The sequence below is a fragment of the Nannobrachium achirus genome (assembly GCF_963921795.1).
Source record: "Nannobrachium achirus genome assembly, chromosome: 4".
Taxonomy (NCBI): domain Eukaryota; kingdom Metazoa; phylum Chordata; class Actinopteri; order Myctophiformes; family Myctophidae; genus Nannobrachium; species Nannobrachium achirus.
This window is the reverse complement of record NC_137813.1, coordinates 36,676,529-36,695,889: the sequence shown is the minus strand read 5'-3', so window position 1 is coordinate 36,695,889 and position 19,361 is coordinate 36,676,529. Positions and strand designations below refer to the sequence as shown.

General features: G+C 44.2%; 1 protein-coding gene across 1 annotated transcript in view; it reads right to left on the bottom strand.

Annotated features, from left to right (window-relative positions):
• Window positions 1-8,122: 8,122 nt before the first annotated feature.
• The window catches only part of mybpc2a (myosin binding protein Ca), a gene marked incomplete at both ends in the record, with an annotated part of 60,025 nt that continues 48,786 nt past the window's right edge, over window positions 8,123-19,361 (bottom strand). Inside the window, 7 exons of the mRNA XM_080723266.1 lie at window positions 8,123-8,142; window positions 9,208-9,394; window positions 11,231-11,367; window positions 13,733-13,892; window positions 15,492-15,631; window positions 17,635-17,830; window positions 18,716-18,804. Coding sequence (XP_080579392.1) covers window positions 8,123-8,142; window positions 9,208-9,394; window positions 11,231-11,367; window positions 13,733-13,892; window positions 15,492-15,631; window positions 17,635-17,830; window positions 18,716-18,804 — 929 coding nt within the window. The remainder of the gene's footprint in view (window positions 8,143-9,207; window positions 9,395-11,230; window positions 11,368-13,732; window positions 13,893-15,491; window positions 15,632-17,634; window positions 17,831-18,715; window positions 18,805-19,361) is intronic.

Here is a 19,361-nt window from a genome sequence, read left to right as displayed (position 1 = left end):
GACATACCTCAACAGTCACACGGTCCCCAGGAGCTAATGACAGGGAGCCGCAGCCAGTAGAGATGATCAAACACACAGAGAGAGAGCTACTAAGTAAACACATGCACACTCTGTGCCCACCTTCACTTGTCAATTATGCAGATTCAGTTAGATATAGCCTACAGAATGTGTACTTTGCTCGCTTGACAAATGCAGTGCACACGTATGACTGTGCACCCACTTGTGTGTACCGTATGTGTGCATGAGGCTCGCACGCACGCACGCACACACACGCACACGCACACGCACGCGCACACACACACACACACACACACACACACACACACACACACACACACACACACACACACACACACACACACACACACCACACACAGATTAACTAAATTAGTAAGACTCCTCAGGGCGACATGCAAGGTCGCGCCAATTCTTTGCCATCTGGCCAGTAATGTATATCGGACCAGTTAGCCATATATGGAGACCCCTGGTACCCATACAGTATATGGAGATCCATGTACTGTATATGAAGATATGCTGTGAGAGCTTACTCAGTTAATTGTTATGTGAAAGTCCTATGATGTGTATGACATCTGTCATCATACCCTTTTATGCCCATACATGGAGATCCCTGTCTGTAGAACCAGCCGTTAGTGTCGTATGTGGCCGATTTGGCCTCCTTATATGGGCATTCCCATATGAAGTCCTGTTATATAAGGGCTTAATATTAATGACATCAGGGAACTCCATACATGGGCATAAAAGGGATTCTGTTAGTGTGACATCACAGTGAAGCCAGAGTGTGATGTCAGAGCGGCAAACCCATAGAACCACAGTGTCAGGCGTGACAGACAGACAGAGATATACGGAGCTGTGACCGTTCACATACTAAACTGCGACCTACAGTCGCAATAACTCTACAGTGGATAGACTTGTCTGTTACAGTCAGCCACACACAGACAGACAGTAAAGTAGTTATGGTGATATGTGAGGGCATCTCTCTGTTTTGTGTCGGCACACTCTCTTTCACCCCCCTCAGATACGTTGAGCTCATTATATGGGTCGTGAGCTCTGGGAGGGTTTGGACTCTTTAATCAATGAACACGATGACACAGGGAATAAGTCACACTGATATTCAATAGAGCATAGCACAGTAGCACAAAATACAGGAACAGGAGATACAGAAGAATGAGCAAATGACCATATTATAACTGCGTGTGTGCGCATGCGTGCACGTGTGTGTGTGTGTGTGTGTGTGTGTGAGAGACGTGTGTGCGTGCTTGTTTGTGTGTTGTGTGTGCATGCACAGACGCATGGATGCAAAAACACAGAGTGAGAGATATCTAAATGTGCTGTGCAAAAAGACAGTAGTCCTATAGGTGGATGCATGGTTTGTGCTTCCTCAGTCTGTCTCGTTTAGTTCTCATATGTAATTACATGAGCCGACGAACACCAAGGCTCCTTCTTGCTCTCTTGCTTTCTCTATCTCTTCCTCTCTCTCAGTCTGTGATTTCATGTATAATTACTTGCATAATTATAGTTCCCTCCATCCTACTGTTCCAGGAGTTCTGTCGCTGTCTCACTGTCTCTCTGGAATCTCTGTCTCCCAAACCTGTCATGCACGCACGCACAATGACAATTACCCTTCCAACTTTCCCACCCATCTTTTCCCTGGTATACAGTACAGTGTGTCTGTCTCTGTCTCTGCAGCAGCCGTGTTCTGATAATGTATACAGTAGATATCTTGGATGTTGTGCAAACTAGGCCTGTATGCATTACCATTAATTATTCATTCAGAAATCAAAGTTGAAAAGTGTAAAGTTATGTCACCTGGGAAAGGAAAATACAATGTTTATTGTGTCTTTCCTCTCCTGACATCCAAATCTATGCTCTCTCTCTCTCTCTCTCTCTCTCTCTCTCTGTGCGTGTGTGTGTGTGTGTGTGTGTGTGTGCGCGCATGTGTGCGTGTGTGAGTGAGTGTGAGAGAGAGAAAGAGAGTGAGAGAAAGAGTGAGAGAGACTTAACTTACTGTAATAGTTTCACACTTCTCCTGTCTTGAAGGATTCTTAAGGCTTGTGGATGATGTGCAGATACAATTAATTTGATTGCTTAGCAACAGACACTTCTCAGAGTGAGCAGCGGATTAAGTTCAGGTACAGTACTGGGGTTACAAGCTGTATTCTGAAGATGATCCATTTTTAACACAAACCTCCAAGCACATTGCCTTCTGTTTACGTTATTAACCACAGCCTTTCATGTGCCAAGAGAGTAACACATCAGGCTGCATCTCAGGTTGTCAGACAATAAGCATATCGTCACTGTCGGGCAGAGACCTTGTATCTCCAAGTTTCAAATTTGTAAATTCTTTCGCAAAGTAAAGCACTGCTTCATCATATGGCCATCGCACAAAAGTAGTGAAAACAGCCGATCTACAAGCACACAACACCTCGCGGTGCGAGGCGTTGTGTGCTTGTAGATCGGCTGTTTTCACTAGTTTAAATCATTTTAAAAGTGATAAATACAAAACAAACTATTTTGGACATACAAAGTTTCCACCCGACAACGCCGATATATCATTACAGATTATCTGACAATAAGACATGGAACAAAACACATTTGTCTACAGTACACCAGTGGTTCTCAAAGTGGGGCCTGGGGACCTCCAAGGGTCAATGAGGAGGTTCCAGGAGGTCCCCAGCTAAATGAGTTAATATAGCATCAAAATCAGTTTAATGACTCTATATTAGTTTCTCTACGGGGCAGTACAGACCCCCAAGGTGGAATACAGAGAATGTGGTTGCTTTGCTGGAAGCAATATATTTTTAAAGAGGGTCGTTGAGGTGGGAGTCGGGGAGGGGGGTTAACATAATTATGCAGTCATATTCAAGTGCACATTTTCTTCATTTCTTGCTAGACTTTATTTCATTAACTCTGAGGCGTGGTTTCTGAATTGTGTGTAGTTGCATGTCATGGTTTCTGAATTGTAGATAGATAGATAGATAGATAGATAGATAGATAGATAGATAGATAGATAGATAGATACCTTTATTATCCCAAGGGGGAAATTCAGTAATTGTGTGTAGTTGCTTGTTTTTTATTGGGATGATGATGGAAGATCACCTATAGATTTGTAAGTGTTGAATGGGGTTTGTACAGGCGAAAGCATGTCTGGAAAGGTTAAAGCCTAAATTATACTCTGTTGTACAACAGTGTTGTTTGCCAAAAATGACACATCATCATTGCTAGTATCATGGTCAGTATTATGGTCAGTATCATGGTCAGTATTATGGTCAGTATCATGGTCAGTATTATGGTCAGTATCATGGTCAGTATTATGGTCAGTATCATAGTCAGTGGAAAGAAAGAAAGAAACGCTCACACACTGACGGCAATGCGACAATTGTACTTTATTGCACCAAATGAATAAGTGACGTTTCGAGCACACATTATAGTCAGTATTATGGTCAGTATCATGTCAGTATCACAGTCATGTCCAGTGTTGCATTGCTGATTCAATGTTTAGGGGTGCGCAATTTTCAGGACGTCACACACACATTGCTTAACACCTACTGTACAGGTCTATTGATATGCATACAGGCTAGTTTCTTTGTTAAAACACCCTGTTGTGTTGTGACACTAAATCGTTGTTGAGGTGTGAACTTGGGGGTTGTTTTAGCATCAATGTATGTCCGTGTGTGTTAGAGGCCTGACACTGGTCAGAAAAGATATGGGTCAGACGGTGACTGCCCGCGTGACAAGAGCAATACAACACTGGTCATGTCACACGGATGTCAGGTTCAGTCATAGTCCTGTCACAGGGATATCAGGCCCTGTCATTATCGCAACATGCACGCTTTTCTTGTTTTCTTGGCTTTCTTCTGTCTCCCTAGGAAGTAGGCTTATAATTACATAATAATCACATAACATTCCAGTTTATCTGATATCTAAATTATATAAGCAACACACAATAAACAATACAAATAAAGCTTACATTTTAATTGGCTGTGTGGGGCGGTAAGGGACAAAGGGGAACTGGACCAAAAAAGGTTGAGAAACTCTATACACTAGTCTATATGATGTATTTTAGTATTTGAGAGCGATCTACAAGCTCACAACATATCGCATCGCAGTGCATTGTGAGCCTGTAGATCTGGTATTTTCAGAAGATCTTTTCTAAAGATTTTGAATATTTTAACAGAACAATCTGTGTAACATATTGTATTATATGGGGGTCCCTGGCACAAAATATTTTCAGGTGGGGGTCACGGCCAAATTCAGATCCTTGATATTAAACATTATATCACGCACGCACGCACGCACGCACGCACGCACGCACGCACGCACGCACGCACGCACGCACGCACGCACGCACGCACGCACGCACGCACGCACGCACGCACACACACACACACACACACACACACACACACACACACACACACACAGAACCATTTTGCTGTTCAGAAGAGTTCAAAACTTGAGCTTTGTGCTGCACTGCAGGTCTAGTGTACAAACCAAACAACCAATGGTGTCCTACTTTCAGGTGCCTGGAGAGCACTCCCCTTGCTGTATATGAGCATTTATACCTTCACCCTATTGCAACTATGAAACCTGAGTTATACTTGGTTGCGAGAGGGTGTCTGGCACCGAACTGATCTGCAAATTCACCGCACGTCACGCTGTGACACATTGTGAGTTTGTAGATCGGCTATTTCTGGTGCACGACACTGGCAACTATAACTGAAAGTATAGATCAGGCACAACTACATGCCGCAATATAAAAGAGGGTACACAGTCTAGTGTACTCAGAAGTGCTGAACATTTCAGGACGTGTGCCAAGCAGTGTGACTGGCTGCACTTTTGAGGGAAGGGCTGGGATATTCTGGACATCGCACGCAGGCTGGAGCTTCAGATCAACGATGCATTGTTAATGTAATAGTTATTAATAACCTGTCACTCACAGTCACACAAAACACCTCAGGATGGCCAGTGCCGGTCCTTGTTACTGTCCTCTCACCCCCTCTGCTGGAGAGAGCAAGGACTGGGGTGTTGGGGTGTTGTGTGTGTGTGTGTGTGTGGGGGGGGGGGCTCCTTTCTCTCCAGCGGGCCCCAGATATACAGATGGTATCATCCCAGTACAGGCCCTGGTGGTGCGTTGCAGGCAGCGCCCCTCTCTGTGATTTCACGGCCAGAGACGGAAGCATACTCAAACTATTTGATGTATTCAGTCAGTGGTTGCTTTGCTGCAATTTGATCTCTTGCTTTTTTTCCCAGAATTCTTGTGCCGTCAGCTGGCTGTGTGTATGGGGTTAGGAGGTGTCCCACCGGGGGCCGCTAGGTTAGGATGCAGCACATCAGTGAAGCTTTAATTTGGTGTGCGAGGCGAGCCGCGGCCCGACTCTCCCAGTAGAGACGGTGCTGTGTTTGTTTTGCGGGTGTGTAAATTAGCAGTAATTCGTTTGCTCAGTAATGACGTGGGAGAGCTAATTAGGGCAGTGTTGATGGGTGCATTAATTAGTCTCTAGTGTGTTATGCTAATGAGACCCTGATTCACGAGTGCGCGTGTCTGTGTTTGTATGTGTGCACAAGTGCAGGCCGTGTACGTGCAAAGGCCTGGGAGTAGAGGTCATGCCATGAGAGCGTCTCGGTGTTGTCAGAGGCTGGGAGAGTGTGGGAACAGAGGAAGAGAGTGAGTCAGTGCTAATACGCTGCGCCTGCCCCTCCTGCATTGTTGTGTGTGTGCATGTGTATGCCCCATGTCTGTGTCTGTGTCCATGTATGTTCCAGTGTCCCACGACAAGACGTGTAGTGTAATTGTGGCCCTCACACCGCTGATCTGACCGACATGGCCATATATGGGCGAATCAGCGGTGGTCCGCCCACTGAGACATCAGGCAATTTTAAAATAGGATTCTGCTAAGGGCTACATTTCCCCAGAAGAATAGTAGAATTTGGAGAAATAGAAATTTTTACATAGATTTGATTTTGAATGCTGTCGCAGCCGATCTACAAGCTCAAGTGCATGACACCACCGGAACACAATTCATAATTTTTTTGAAGTTGATGTTGAAGTATAGTGATACAACGTGTGTTTGTGCGTGCGTGCGTGCGTGCGTGCGTGCGTGCGTGCGTGCGTGCGTGCATGCGTGCGTGGGCACATGTCCTGTGCATGTGTCTGAAGAAGGCAGCAGGTCCATGTCTGTGTCTAAGAAGCACTCTAATCCTGATGGATCCAGCATGCTGGCCATGCCTGGCTGAGCCGTGATCCCTCCATTCAGCCAGGCCAGAGCTGACAGGGGCCCCTGGCCCAGGAGCCTCTGTCTGCCTTGCTGCCGTCCCACAGAGAAACCTGGTATCTCCATATTTACACTTTTTGTGTTTTTCCATACATTTCCCACAGGTGCTTTGTCGTACAAGAGAGTCCTGCAAAAGTATGGAAAATAGGCCATGTACAACAGTGGTTCTCAACCTGTGGGTCGGGACCAAATTATTTTGGGGAGGTCCCCAGATGATTAACTTAATGTGAAACATTGTTTTCTCACTCAAAAGTAAACAGACCAACATAAAGTTTAAGTGTATAGAGGGTTTTCTGCACATTTCTAAAGTGACAATTTAAGGACTTTTTAATACCTCTAAAATGACAAATTAAACATTGGCCAGAGGCAGAAATTGTGAAAATAGCAGATCTACATGCTCACAACGCCTCGCGTTGCGAGGCGTTGTGAGCATGTGGATCGGCTATTTTCAATAGAACCGTGTTATACAAAATGAATGCCTCAACTCTTAGTGCTCGTCGCAGTTAAAATATGATTATTTTGGGGGTCGCGGCATGAAAAGGTCGAGGACCACTGATCTACAAGTACAAGCTCACAACCTCACATTGTCTAAATATTCATCCAATAAAAAGTATTGATAAGCTTGTGACTGAATACTAACTGCATTGGATCCATTTTGTTTCCTCCATTTTCTGAAATGTAATGCTTTTGGACATACAAGGTTTCCATCCAACAGTGGCGATATCTAATACCACGAGGAAGAAGGATAGGTGTGCAGCCGGTCACACTGCAATGATTTCAGTGCCATAGCTGCATGACAATCATAAATTCATCCCCCACCAATAAAAATGTCTGGGAAACCAAGTGCATACTGTACACACTACACACACACACACACACACACACACACACACACACACACACACACACACACACACACACACACACACACACACACACACACACACACACACACACACACACACACACCCCCCCACACACACACACACACACACACACACACAGGAAAACATAATGGATGAATGTCCGTTTTATAAGCGTGTTCCTTGACAGGTTCACTTCACAGATAAGAGGGACCCATCTGTATGCTGTAATATTCGGGGCAACATTACCAGGCTAGTCTACGGCTATTCTCAATTAGGCGATGACAAGGTGACAGCTTGCTCTGTCATAATTCGTGGCACATGACTGATGTGGCATTTGTCACAGCGGTGGCGAGGGTGGGGTGACAATAAGGGAAGGAAGTTGTATAGGCTTTAGAACAGTGGTCTTCAACAGGGGGTCCGGGACCCCTAGGGGGTCCTCAGAGTTACTACAGGGGGGCTGCCAAATCCTTGTGTGATAGGATAATTCTTTTAAATTAACAACGTGAACCCTCGCATCCCTATTCCGAGGAGAACTTTAGCCAAAAATAGCAGATCTACAAGCTCTCAACGCCTAGCAGCGCGAGGCGTTGAGAGCTTGTAGATCGGCTATTTTTGGCAAATAGGTTTGGTGTAGAGTAAAAAAAATGCAGACCAAGTACAGAGTGAAAGGTCAAGTTTACTAAGTATCGACGATTTAAGATTTTAAGTGGTTAGGTTAAGTCTATGAATCTATCTATGAAATCGATGAGAATCTCCATCACACATTTATACAATATGTAGTGGGGGTCCCTGCTTCATATCCCTCTCATACTAAGGGGTCCTTGGCCTGAAAACGTTGAAGACCCCTGCTTTAGAAGCTGGCCTGTGTTCTGTTCTAATCATATTTATTCATGACTATCCGGTTATACATAATCCATTAGTATTCAGTGTTCAACTGTGTCCGCACGCTGTGTCTTGCTGTCTTCATATCTTCTCCACTGCAACTGGGGTGAGAGGGAGAGGAAGGAGAAGGGAAGAAGGGAATTATAAATCAGCGTGAGGCCGGCGGATCTTTTCTTAGCGCAAGCTTAAGTCGTCTGAGGTTCTGAAGCTCTAACTGACAAATACAATGAGATTATCTTTATGTTCGTTGCAACTGCGGAGCATTCCAGCGCCTCCCTCTTATGAGCAGGTTCTCGCGTTAACGTCTTAGGTGCAGGGCTACAGTCATGTCGGCTTCAAGAGCGAGGCCTGTCTGCAGTCACAGAGAGTCCTCGCTGACCTTCAACCAAGTCCCCTCTCTCTCTCTCTCTCTCTCTCTCTCTCTCTCTCTCTCTCTCTCTCTCTCTCTCCCCCCCCCCCCCCCCCCCCACTGGTATATCCATTGCAGCATTATGGGATACGTAGTTCGTTGACTTACAGAAGGTAAATACTTTGCGTGCTCTGATTTAAGTTTTCATAATGTTTGTCGCTGCAACGTGCCAACCAGCACAGTCAAAAAAAGAATATGCATTTTTTATTTGTATTTAAAATATTGGTCTGTCCTGAACTGTCTGCTGGACGAAAAGATAATGAGTGCTTAATTCACATCAAAGTCTTTGATGGCTAAAACTATACTGATTATTTTCTTAGTGATTCTTCTATTTTTAAATATTTTGATTTCTTTTTTAAATATATATAAACACATCTACAGTACTGTACGTGCAAAAATTCTAATAGTTTTTTCATAGTCGAATAACTAAATTGATGGGTCTGTCCACTCGTCCATAGACAATTTACCCTCCTGGCCCCAAACTGTGGAATAAACTCCCTCTGTTGCACTTAGAACTGCAGACTCTCTCTCTAGCTTCCGCCGTGGCCTGAAGACCCGCCTCTTCAGACTTGCCTACCCTCAATGACCAAACAAGCTCACAACCAGTAGGATTGGGACGTGTTGTGAGCTTGTTGAGCCACTATATTTGGTATTTCTATAATTGCCTAATACATCAATTAGTTTGATTAACAGCTGCACCCCTATAGTTCACACTATTTCACCTCTCTTCCACACACAGCTGGGTGAGAGAACGTACCTCTGACCTCCAGCTTGCACTCCACCTCGTCCTCCCCCAGGTCGTTGACGGCCTTGCAGCTGTACCTGCCCCCGTCGTACTGGCTCAGCTTACGGATGTTCAGCGTCAAAACGCCCTGGTTGTTCCGCATCATGTACTTGGGGTCTTCACCGATGATTATCTTGTTCTTCATCCAGACGATCTTGGGCTGAGAGGAGAACGTGCAGTGAAAGTGAGGACAGGAAATGTGAAATACAGGGAGGGAGGGAGGGAGGGAGGGCGGCAATGATAAGAAATTGGCAGAAAGCAAGAGGCGGAGGAGGGAGCGGTGAGGATGAGAGAGCGAGGGGTGACTGGGAGAGAGAGAGAGAGATATGTTGAGAGAGCGGGGGAGAACAGACTGAGAGGTGAAACTGGGTCAACATTTTGGCTCAACAAATCTCTCTCGGATTCGGGAGAATAAAAATGCAGCGTTGAAAGATGTTTCTGCTCCACCTCTTGTTCTTGCTCTAGACATAAATATACATTCCCACTGTCGAGCCATCAACATTTTATGTTTTTGTTCTATTTACTCTTTCACTACTCTCAAACTCATACATTCACAGGAACAAAACTGTACTGTACTGTACTGTACTGTCGTGATACTGACAAGATGCTGACAATGATACACACTTCAGAGACCATGCATCATATGACTGCAGAGTTAATGGGGAAAAAGGTCAAGGTCAAGGGAAGAAAATATGCACTTGAATATATTAAACTTTCCCCCTCCACCACGATAACTTCTCTTTATGCCCCCTGTGGGGCTGTACCTCCCCTGTTGAGAAACACTAGGTTATAGATGGGCAGCTTCTCTCATGGGGGGAAGCCATAGCTGAATGGGTAGAGAGCCCGCCTGGGAAGCAAAAGGTTCCAGGTTAGATTCCCACTTTAATTTCTTTAGAGAAAGTTGTTTCATCAATGACTTCAGGGAGCTTAATAAAGCTATTTTCCATCGATACTGGTGTGCTTTTCTGATATCTTAACTATTCATTTATGGAATGTCTGTCCGTCCTCTGTCCGCCTGTTTGCATGCTGATATCACTGATACAAAACAATGTCGCCACCATGGTAACAGTGGTGACTATTCTTCCCAATGGGCACTGGTCTGGGTTCTCCAACATTACTTCTGAGACTCCCAATTCAAATCCCTAAACAGTATATGAGGACACACACCCCCGGGCACATGACTATATTTTTCATCAGGCAGCTGCTACATTTTGTTCAGAGTAGTGTCTAAAAGGCAGCTTTTATGATTGATATTTGGCATCATGTGCAAAGAGATCCGGGTACGAGAAAATCTGATGATATACAACATCATCGAGCCTTTCTGATGCTGCATGAAGGACCTTGTCTCTGTTACTCGTACCTGTACCAGTAGTAAATGCTGTCAGATGTACTGGCCTTAGTTCCCACAAATGCAACAATCTCTCACAATGGTGTTGTATCAACCTGACTCAGTCTTCTTGTCTTGATGAGACTGGTGCAGGTATGCTCTCACTATCAACATTTGCAATGTGTTGCTCATTGATGTTGGCCTTACTGGAGTAGTTGCACATTTAGTGACTTAACTCCATGAGTATGCAAGCTACCTTTACACAACTGGTGCTGAATCCAGTGTCGGATTCAGTAGGGCCACACCTTTCTAACAAGCCCTCATAGTGCATATGCTGCCATGACAATCCATGACAGAGTCACTACAAAGTAAAGGAGACATATCAAAGACATAATGTATATTCAGATTTTAGATTTCCTACTATTGTGGGTATGTGTTCAAATGGCTATATCTCCTATTTCAATTAAGATAGAGCTTCCAAAGATCAGAGCTTCCATTGTGAATCTACGCAAGTTTATGTGCCTCAACCGCCATGCGGCCAGGCTTTCTTTTTTTAGTTGCGTATAACAATATACAACATAATATTGAAAAGTTGTGACCACTTTTGTAATAAAAAACACCTATGCTCAGAATAGGGACACCAGGTTGAAAGTAATTATATATGAGTACCTTCGGATAGGCGCTGACTGAACAGCTGATGGCGGCGCTGTAGCCTGCAATCAAACTCCTGTTCACCAGGGGTGCTGTGAACTTGGGGGACCTGTTTACGTCCTTCTCTTTGTAGTTTGGTCGGTTGTAAGACAGCGCTGGAGAAGGAAGAGAAGAGGTGTTGTGTTCTATAACAGTGTAACAGCATATCATTTTGACCACTAAGACCTATTTGATACTCAGTGGATGTACAAGCTCCCAACATGTCGTATCTCAAGGTGAAGTTGAGAGATTTAACTGGGAATACCACTCATTTTCAACATTGAACTACGGTATGTCATTAATATACCTTGCAAGCCAAACCGCACAATCAATCCTCCAGTTCTAGGCAACACAGACAACTCCTAGGTATATTAATGACATAGTTCAATGTGAAAATGAGTGGTATTCCCCTTTAAATTGGTCAAGAGTGGACATGGGGGGACTTTCAAAGTGTGATCAGTTTATAGATTAGGGATTACCTGGTTGAGATTGTATTCACTGAGATATACAAACAAGGTTATGCAATAGCATTACCTTTTGACATTGCTCTTGAATTGTTGATTTCTTACAGTAAATTTTAGGCTACCTCTAAAATTCATATTACCTGATCCAACAAATAATGACCCACAGCAGGGGCGGTTTAGGGGGGAGCTTTGGTAGCCACCAATGTTTTATCCAAAGCCAAAAAAAAAAAAGAAAAAAAAAAGTCCTTTAACACAGGTTGTGGGGTGGTATTTAAGAAGAATGTTCTGTGCAATAGCAAGCTGACTAGGCCACTAGGATGGCACCCCAGATTATGCAATATTTCTGGAGCTTTTACATGAAAATGGGTTTTTGGAAAGAAAACTGGACTGAGTGGATAATTGGTGAGCAGATGTCACAGAATTGTAAAAGTTTACTTAATTACATTTAATTAATTAATTAATTAATTAATTAATTAATTAATAATAAATAAAGAAAAGGCGCCACGCGCGAAGGGGGGAGGCCGCTCCTGACCCACAGTATTGTTTCACAGTTATATGTAAACAAATGATTGTCTTCATTAGTAAGATATTACAATTGCCATTTAGTTAAATCTAATCCCATGTGTCCCCCCCCCCACCCAGATTATCCCATTAAAACCAGGAAAGCATCTGTCAGATTTTTGCATTGGCTATTCAAAAATAGCAGATATACAAGCTCACTATGAGCTTATAGGTCTTCTATTTTTGAACATTTTTCAAGTCTTGAAAGAACTACTGGTTTAGAATCATTCTGAAAGAAGCATGTGTAGAATCAGCCTCTGGCTTTAGTGGGTTATAGCATACTGGGCTGAAATGTGACCCTGCTCAGCATAATAATATCTCACCATGTTCAGAGGTGGTGAAAGGTTCTCTCACAGTGCCTAAAGGCTGCAACAAGGTCACGCTGCCCACAGCAACATGCAGGGGTCATCAATATGCCCAAAGAAAAGACTTGGTCTTGTCCGTGGCAAAACTTTTGAACTTCTTTTTTTTTTTCTTTCTTATAAATGTTCTTATTTAGATCATAACCATAAGACCCAATTACGGAATGTCAAGCGTCCAGGTTTTCTTCAGAATATGTATGACACCTACGTACGACACTATGCCATTTTGGGAGTCCAACTAGTAGTTGTTCTCAAATGTTTTATTTGCATGGACCCCCTTAACTTAAGTGTACAAATGTACCCGTAAGGGTCCATTTGGTACCATTTGTACGCTCTCAGAGTTACAGACCTGTTATTGTCATTCAGGGGTAGCTCTTTATGTGTTTCTGGTAAATATTATTGTCCACTCATTTTGTATGTCTGTGGCAAAATATATATTTGGACAAAAATGTCCACCACAAGCCAGCATGTAAATAAGTTACATATCGTCACTGTCAGACATAAACCTTTTATGTACAAAACTGTTACTGGTCAGGAAATGTTAAAAATATTTAAAAAAATAGTGAAAATACTGTAAGCAAGCTCACAGCATGTTTCATCGTGGCACGTTGTGAGCTCACTATCTTTACATGACACTGTCATGACATGAAGTAAACAAATACAGGACATTCATTTATGAGAAAAACAACAACAACATGAAAACATGAAACATGGAGATACTGTACAGGGTTTCAGCCTGGCAGTGAGGATATTGCTGGTGGTGCTCGGCGCTAGATTTCATTACGGCCATCCCCATTACTTTGGGGCGTCCCTGTTATGGGCGGGACACAATTAATTTGGCTTCATGTAATTATATTTTTAATCAACTTAAAATAACTGATTGTTTATAGTCTTACCTCCTACTGTGTGTGTGTGTGTGTGTGTGTGTGTGTGTGTGTGTGTGTGTGTGTGCGTGCGTGCGTGCGTGCGTGCGTGCGTGCGTGCGTGCGTGCGTGCGTGCATGCTTGTGTGCTTGCATGTGTGCGTGTGTGTGTGTGTGCATGCGTGTGCGTCACCTGTCCCCCCCACCGGTCCCCCATACAGCGTTTCATTACCTGTCTTGGTGACGAGGGCAGTGTTCTTGCTGATGGCGACCTCGTCGCTGAAGCCACAGATGTTGTGGCTGTACACACGGAAGGAGTACTCGTTCCCCATCACCAGGTCAGACACAGTGCAGCTGGGCCTGCGGTTGTGCTCATACACCGTGAACCATTCCTGACAACAGAGGAACAGCACGAGAGTGCGTGTGTGTGTGTGTGCGTGCGTTTGTGCGCGCGTGTGTGTGTGTGTGTGTGTGTGTGTGTGTGTGTGTGTGTGTGTGTGTGTGTGTGTGTGTGTGTGTGTGTGTGTGTGTGTGTGTGTGTGTGTGTGTGTTTGTGTGTGTGTGTGTTTGGGGGGGATTAGAGAGAGGGGGAAGAGAGTAACAGATTAAACACCCTAGCATCCTCATTCTGGGGCCTGGGGCAAACACTGGGTTATGAGCTTGATATTTAGTGCGGAGCGAAAACAGGAGGCGGCCTAGTATGGAGCCCTTGGGAATCTGGTCAACTAAGTTTAGGGTTTAAGTAGAGCGGGAGAGAGAGAGAGAGAGAGAGGATAGGGCAAGGGTCTTCAACAGGGGGTCCTCCAAATCTTTGTGTGATAGAAACTTTTTTTCTCCTTTTTTATATTAACCACTTGAACCCTGGTGTCCATGTTCTGAGAACTTTAGCCAAAAATAGCAGATCTACAAGCTCACAATGCCTCGCGCATTGTGAATACACAAATTGACAAGAATCCAAACTACACTGATGATCAGGCTGTCAAACGATTAAACTATATGGAATCTATAAGAAGGTTGTGGGGGTCCCTACTTCATCTCTCACTCAACTAAGCGGTCCTTGGCCTGAAAACGTTGAAGACCCCTGGGATAGGGTGAGAGCAATCTGGGAACCCATTCCTTTGTTTTTGCCTCTTGGGGCACCACCTCCTTTTTTTGTGTCAAACAGGAAGTGGGTTTGGCTCCTGCCCTTTCTTAGTCCACTTCCTCCCAGGTGCTTCTGTGTTTATTCCTACTAACCACTGATATAAAAAGCTAGATACCTCATGCTGCAGTTCATTGGCGCGACTGGTCAAACAGGACTGGCGCAAGTGCGGAACTGTGGAAGGCTCTCTGCGCCCCTGCAGTAGGAAAGAGGGAGTCCTGCATCTGATTGGCCTACCGAGCATCCCATTCTGCGACGCAAAAGGAAGCGTCCTTCAGAATTCCGGAAGCTTGCCAGTCCTCTTTGACCAACGCCCCAGAGCCGGAGGAGGCGTCTACCTTTATACGTCCTCTATATGCTACTAACAACAACATTACGTGTTTATGGCAGTGGTGCTGACAGCAGATTCTGTCTGAAAGATTAGGAGAGATAAAGGCAACCAGCTTCTTCTGTTCTTCGTCAGCTTCCATTGAATCACAATACAACAGTAAAATCCCTGGCTTAATTGAGACATCCATAACTTTGAGTATACAAAATGTTACCGTATATAACTCCACTTAAGCCTACAGTATATACTTTTCCTTACGAATAACGAGAATTGCCAATCTACAAGCTCAAAATGTGTCGTAATGCGAAACACAAGTGTATTTTCACAAATATTTGTTTTTCTCTTGACAATATTTGCATTTCTTTTATCTACAGTATAATAACATGCCCAAAATATCAACGCCAGGTTGAAAGTGATTAAATTAGCACTCAGGATTTGACAGTGTAGTCAGTTTCTATTGGCTGCTGGATTCTACTGCACTACATACACACACATGGGGCCTTTCCTCTGAACCGGGCTCACCTTGGTTTTCAAGTCAGCCTTCTGGATAAAGTAACCATCGATGTCGCAGTTGCCGTCATCCTTGGGCCGATCCCACTCCAACGCGGCGTTGAAGCCCCAAACATCTGTGACGTGCACGTTATAGGGGGGACCAGGCTTGTCTGCAGAGTGGATGAGAGATGTTAAGAGTAGGGTACAGGACTGGAGCGGAGACAGCGCTAGAGCATAGACATGGAGGATGAGCGTGAGGCTTGCAAACAAGACAGGGTGGTTAGACAAGCGGCAGCAGAAAACGAGACAGTCCAAGTGAGAAGGATGGGGAGAGTGCTTGTGGCAACTAGTGTGGAATAACTCTCTGCTTTGTCTGAGAGAAAGACACAGAGAGAGAGAGAGAGAGAGAGAGAGAGAGAGAGAGAGAGAGACAGAGACAGAGACAAACACATTGAGAGACAGACAAACAGAGAGAGTTGGAGAAAGGAAACAGAAGGTCGAAGCCGTGTTGATTTTGACAGCAAATTATGATTTAGTTTTAGTCATAGTCTTTTGAATACAATTTAATTTAGTTTTAGTCAGTTTTAGTCAGCTGAAATGTTTTAGTTTTAGTCGACTAATTATGATAACATTTTAGTCGTCTAAATCTACAGTTGATTTTGTCGACAAAAATGTATTTTGGCGGGCCTTGGTGGTGATTTTACACTTACACTGACATACATTGAAAATAGCCGATCTGCAAGCTTAAAACACACCCACAGAAGAAAAGACTGACGCAGACTGGCAGTGAAGCAAAAGACGAGACAGAGTTTGAAGGGAGAAATGAGTAAGCTACTGTACTGTACATACTAGGAGAAAATGGGTAAGCTACTGTACATACTAGGAGCTCCTGTGCAGAGGCACACAACACAGACAAAGGGAAGAGGCTCCATACTGAGCCTGTCAGACCCACGGCACTGCAGAGCACAGTATGATTATCATCAATCCTCCTTTGTGCTCCACGCTATACAGTACACAGAAAACTGTATGCCACAGAAAGGCATTTGCCATTAATCTCACCCTGTGCACTCTCTCTCTCTGTCGCTCTCTCTCTCACGCACACACACTCATGCACACATGCACGCACATAAACAGCACAGTAAAAGTACAGTGCAAACATGCAGAGCAGCGCTGATGTGTTTGCCCCTAATCCTGCTCTATGTTGCTGGCTTCTTGCTGAAGCAGTGCTGTGACAGTCTGGCTGGTGGAGCTGTTCAAGGGGAGCTGGTGTGCCTCTTTCACACCCCACCCCCACCCCGCTAAGCGGAAGAAGTGACAAAGTGCCCCCACAAATCCAACCCTAATCCCGCTCTACACGTAAATAATTCCAGCGGAACCCCGCCGCATAATCCGCCCGGCACCCTGACCCAGGGAGATGTGCCGTGAGCTGAGGAAGGAGCTGGCAGGCCACAGTGGGAGCGCAGGAGTCAGGATTATGAGAGGGGGGAATCAGTGCTTTGATGATGTGCTACTTTAAGTCACAGATCCCCTGCGAGTACGAAATGGGGGGAATTATCAAATTAAAAAAACTCTGACATGCCACAGATTTGGGTTCACGCCATCATCCCCTTCCAAAAAAAGAAGGCTATTAACGGTACAGCGTGTGAAAGTGTGGACTATATGAAGTCTAATCCCATAGTGGAGCCACATAACGGGACCAAACGTGTACATCAGGGGTCTTCAACGTTTTCAGGCCAAAGACCTCTTAGTTGAGAGAGAGATGAAGCAGGGACCCCCAAAGCCTGTTCATAGATTCCATAATAAGTTTCATTGTTTGACAGCAGTCAGTGTATTATGGAATCATGTCAATTTGTGTTTTCAGATATTTAATTACCTGTACGTGAAGCGTCATTACTTAATAAACTTAACCTTTTACTCTGTACTTGGTCTGCTCTTTTTCCCCTCTACACCAAACCTCTTTGCTGAAAATAGCTGTTGTGAGCTTTGGCTAAAGTTCTCCGAATATGGACTCTAGGGTTTGAATGGTTAATATAAAAAGGAGGATAAAAAGGTCCCACAAAGATTTGGAGGACCCCCTGTAGTAACTCTGAGGACCCCCTAGGGGTCCCGGACCCCCTGTTGAAGAACCCTGGTGTACATGAGAAGTGGCAGCAGCCTCGTGACTGAAACTGACCTACGACCTGTACGTAAAAGTCAGCGCTGTCCGATACGTCGTCGATCTGGACGGTCAACGTGTATTTTCCAGAGTTGTCTCTTGCTGCTGAGCGGATGAAGAAGATGGAGCTCAGCTCAGTGATTGTAATCTGAACGCTTTTGTCTTCCAGAGGTACGCCGTCTTTGAACCAGGTCACAACAGGGCGAGGCTTACCCTGCAGACAGAGAGTGAACATTTTAATTGCTAACAGGCAGGTGAACGTACAATCGTACATCTTATCATCTCCAACATCTCCACCTTATTTTTTTATTAGACTATTAGGCAAAATGTGCCTTCCGTTGATTATCCAAATAGTTGTTCTGGATGGCCTTATTTTACTGTACGGTAAAAGGAAGGGTTACCGGTATTTCTTTGAATTCACATCATTAACTGGTATGATTACACTATATCAGGGGTTCTCAAACCTTTTTAGGCCGTGACCCCCAAAATAAACATATATGAACTGGGGACCCCAACCGTGACAAGCACTTGGAATTGTAGGTATTACATTTAATGTGACTCGGTTCCACAGATAAATATTGTTAAAATAGCAGATCTACATGCTCACAACGCCTCGCAGTGCGAGGCGGTGTGAGCATGTAGATCTGTTATTTTCACAATGTTCGCCTCTTGCTTACTTAAACTTTTGGTCAGTTTGGTATTAAAACGGTCTTGAAAATCCTTAAATTGTCACTTTATAAATTTGCAGATACCCTGTATACACTTATGTTGGTTTGTTTACCGTTGAGTGAGAATTCTTCTTTTACATTAAATTAAGCTAATCATCTGGTCCCGACCCCTAGTTTGAGAACCACGCTGAGGAGTTGACATGCTGATTTCATGGTTCATTATGATTCATACAGAACAGGCTAGATGCAGGGAAAGAACATTTAACAAGGCTACTGAATGAGGTAACTCATTCTTTACTATCTTGATACAACTGTTTTTTTATTTTTATTAAATGCAGCAGTACAATGCTTATAATTCACATATAGTCCAGTGCACATGAGCTCAGCTCCTAAAGCTAAGATATATAGAGCTTGGATGGTCTCCTTCTAACCTGGAAGGGGATGACCAGGTTGACCTTCTCGCCCACTCTCCTGATGAATTTGGATCTCAGTTGGCGAGGCAAGCGTATTTTCGGGTTTTCTGCAGAATAGATGGAGGGGAACGAGCGAGAGAAAGGTTAAGTGGATGTTGGAGAGGAGTGGGTGGTAGAAGCATGAATGGGGGAGGGGGTGTCCATACAGTATATACTGTACTGTCATTCCTGCTTGTGTGTGCATGGGTGTGCTGGTTGGTGTGCAGCAACTGGTGTGTAAACGCACATAATATGGTACAAGTGCATGTACTGTATACCTGCAGACCTATATTATGTATGAATACGTAATATATTATAACATACAGTAAGCACAGTATAGCTCCTTCGTATCGTCGCTGTCTGGGGGAAACCTTGTACAGTATGTCCAAAATGGCTACTTTTCAGGAAACGGACAAAAGAACCTGTTCCCAAGGATCCAATGCAGTTCTTTATAAAAGACTTATAAAACACAGACACACTTAACCACTTTCACTTCAAACATTTTCAAAAATAGCCGATCTACAAGCTCACAACGCAGCGCATTGTGGGCTCATAGATCAGCTATTTTGGCTACTTTTGTGCGACACTCTTAAGACACGATTTAAGTAGGGCATAGATTCACAAA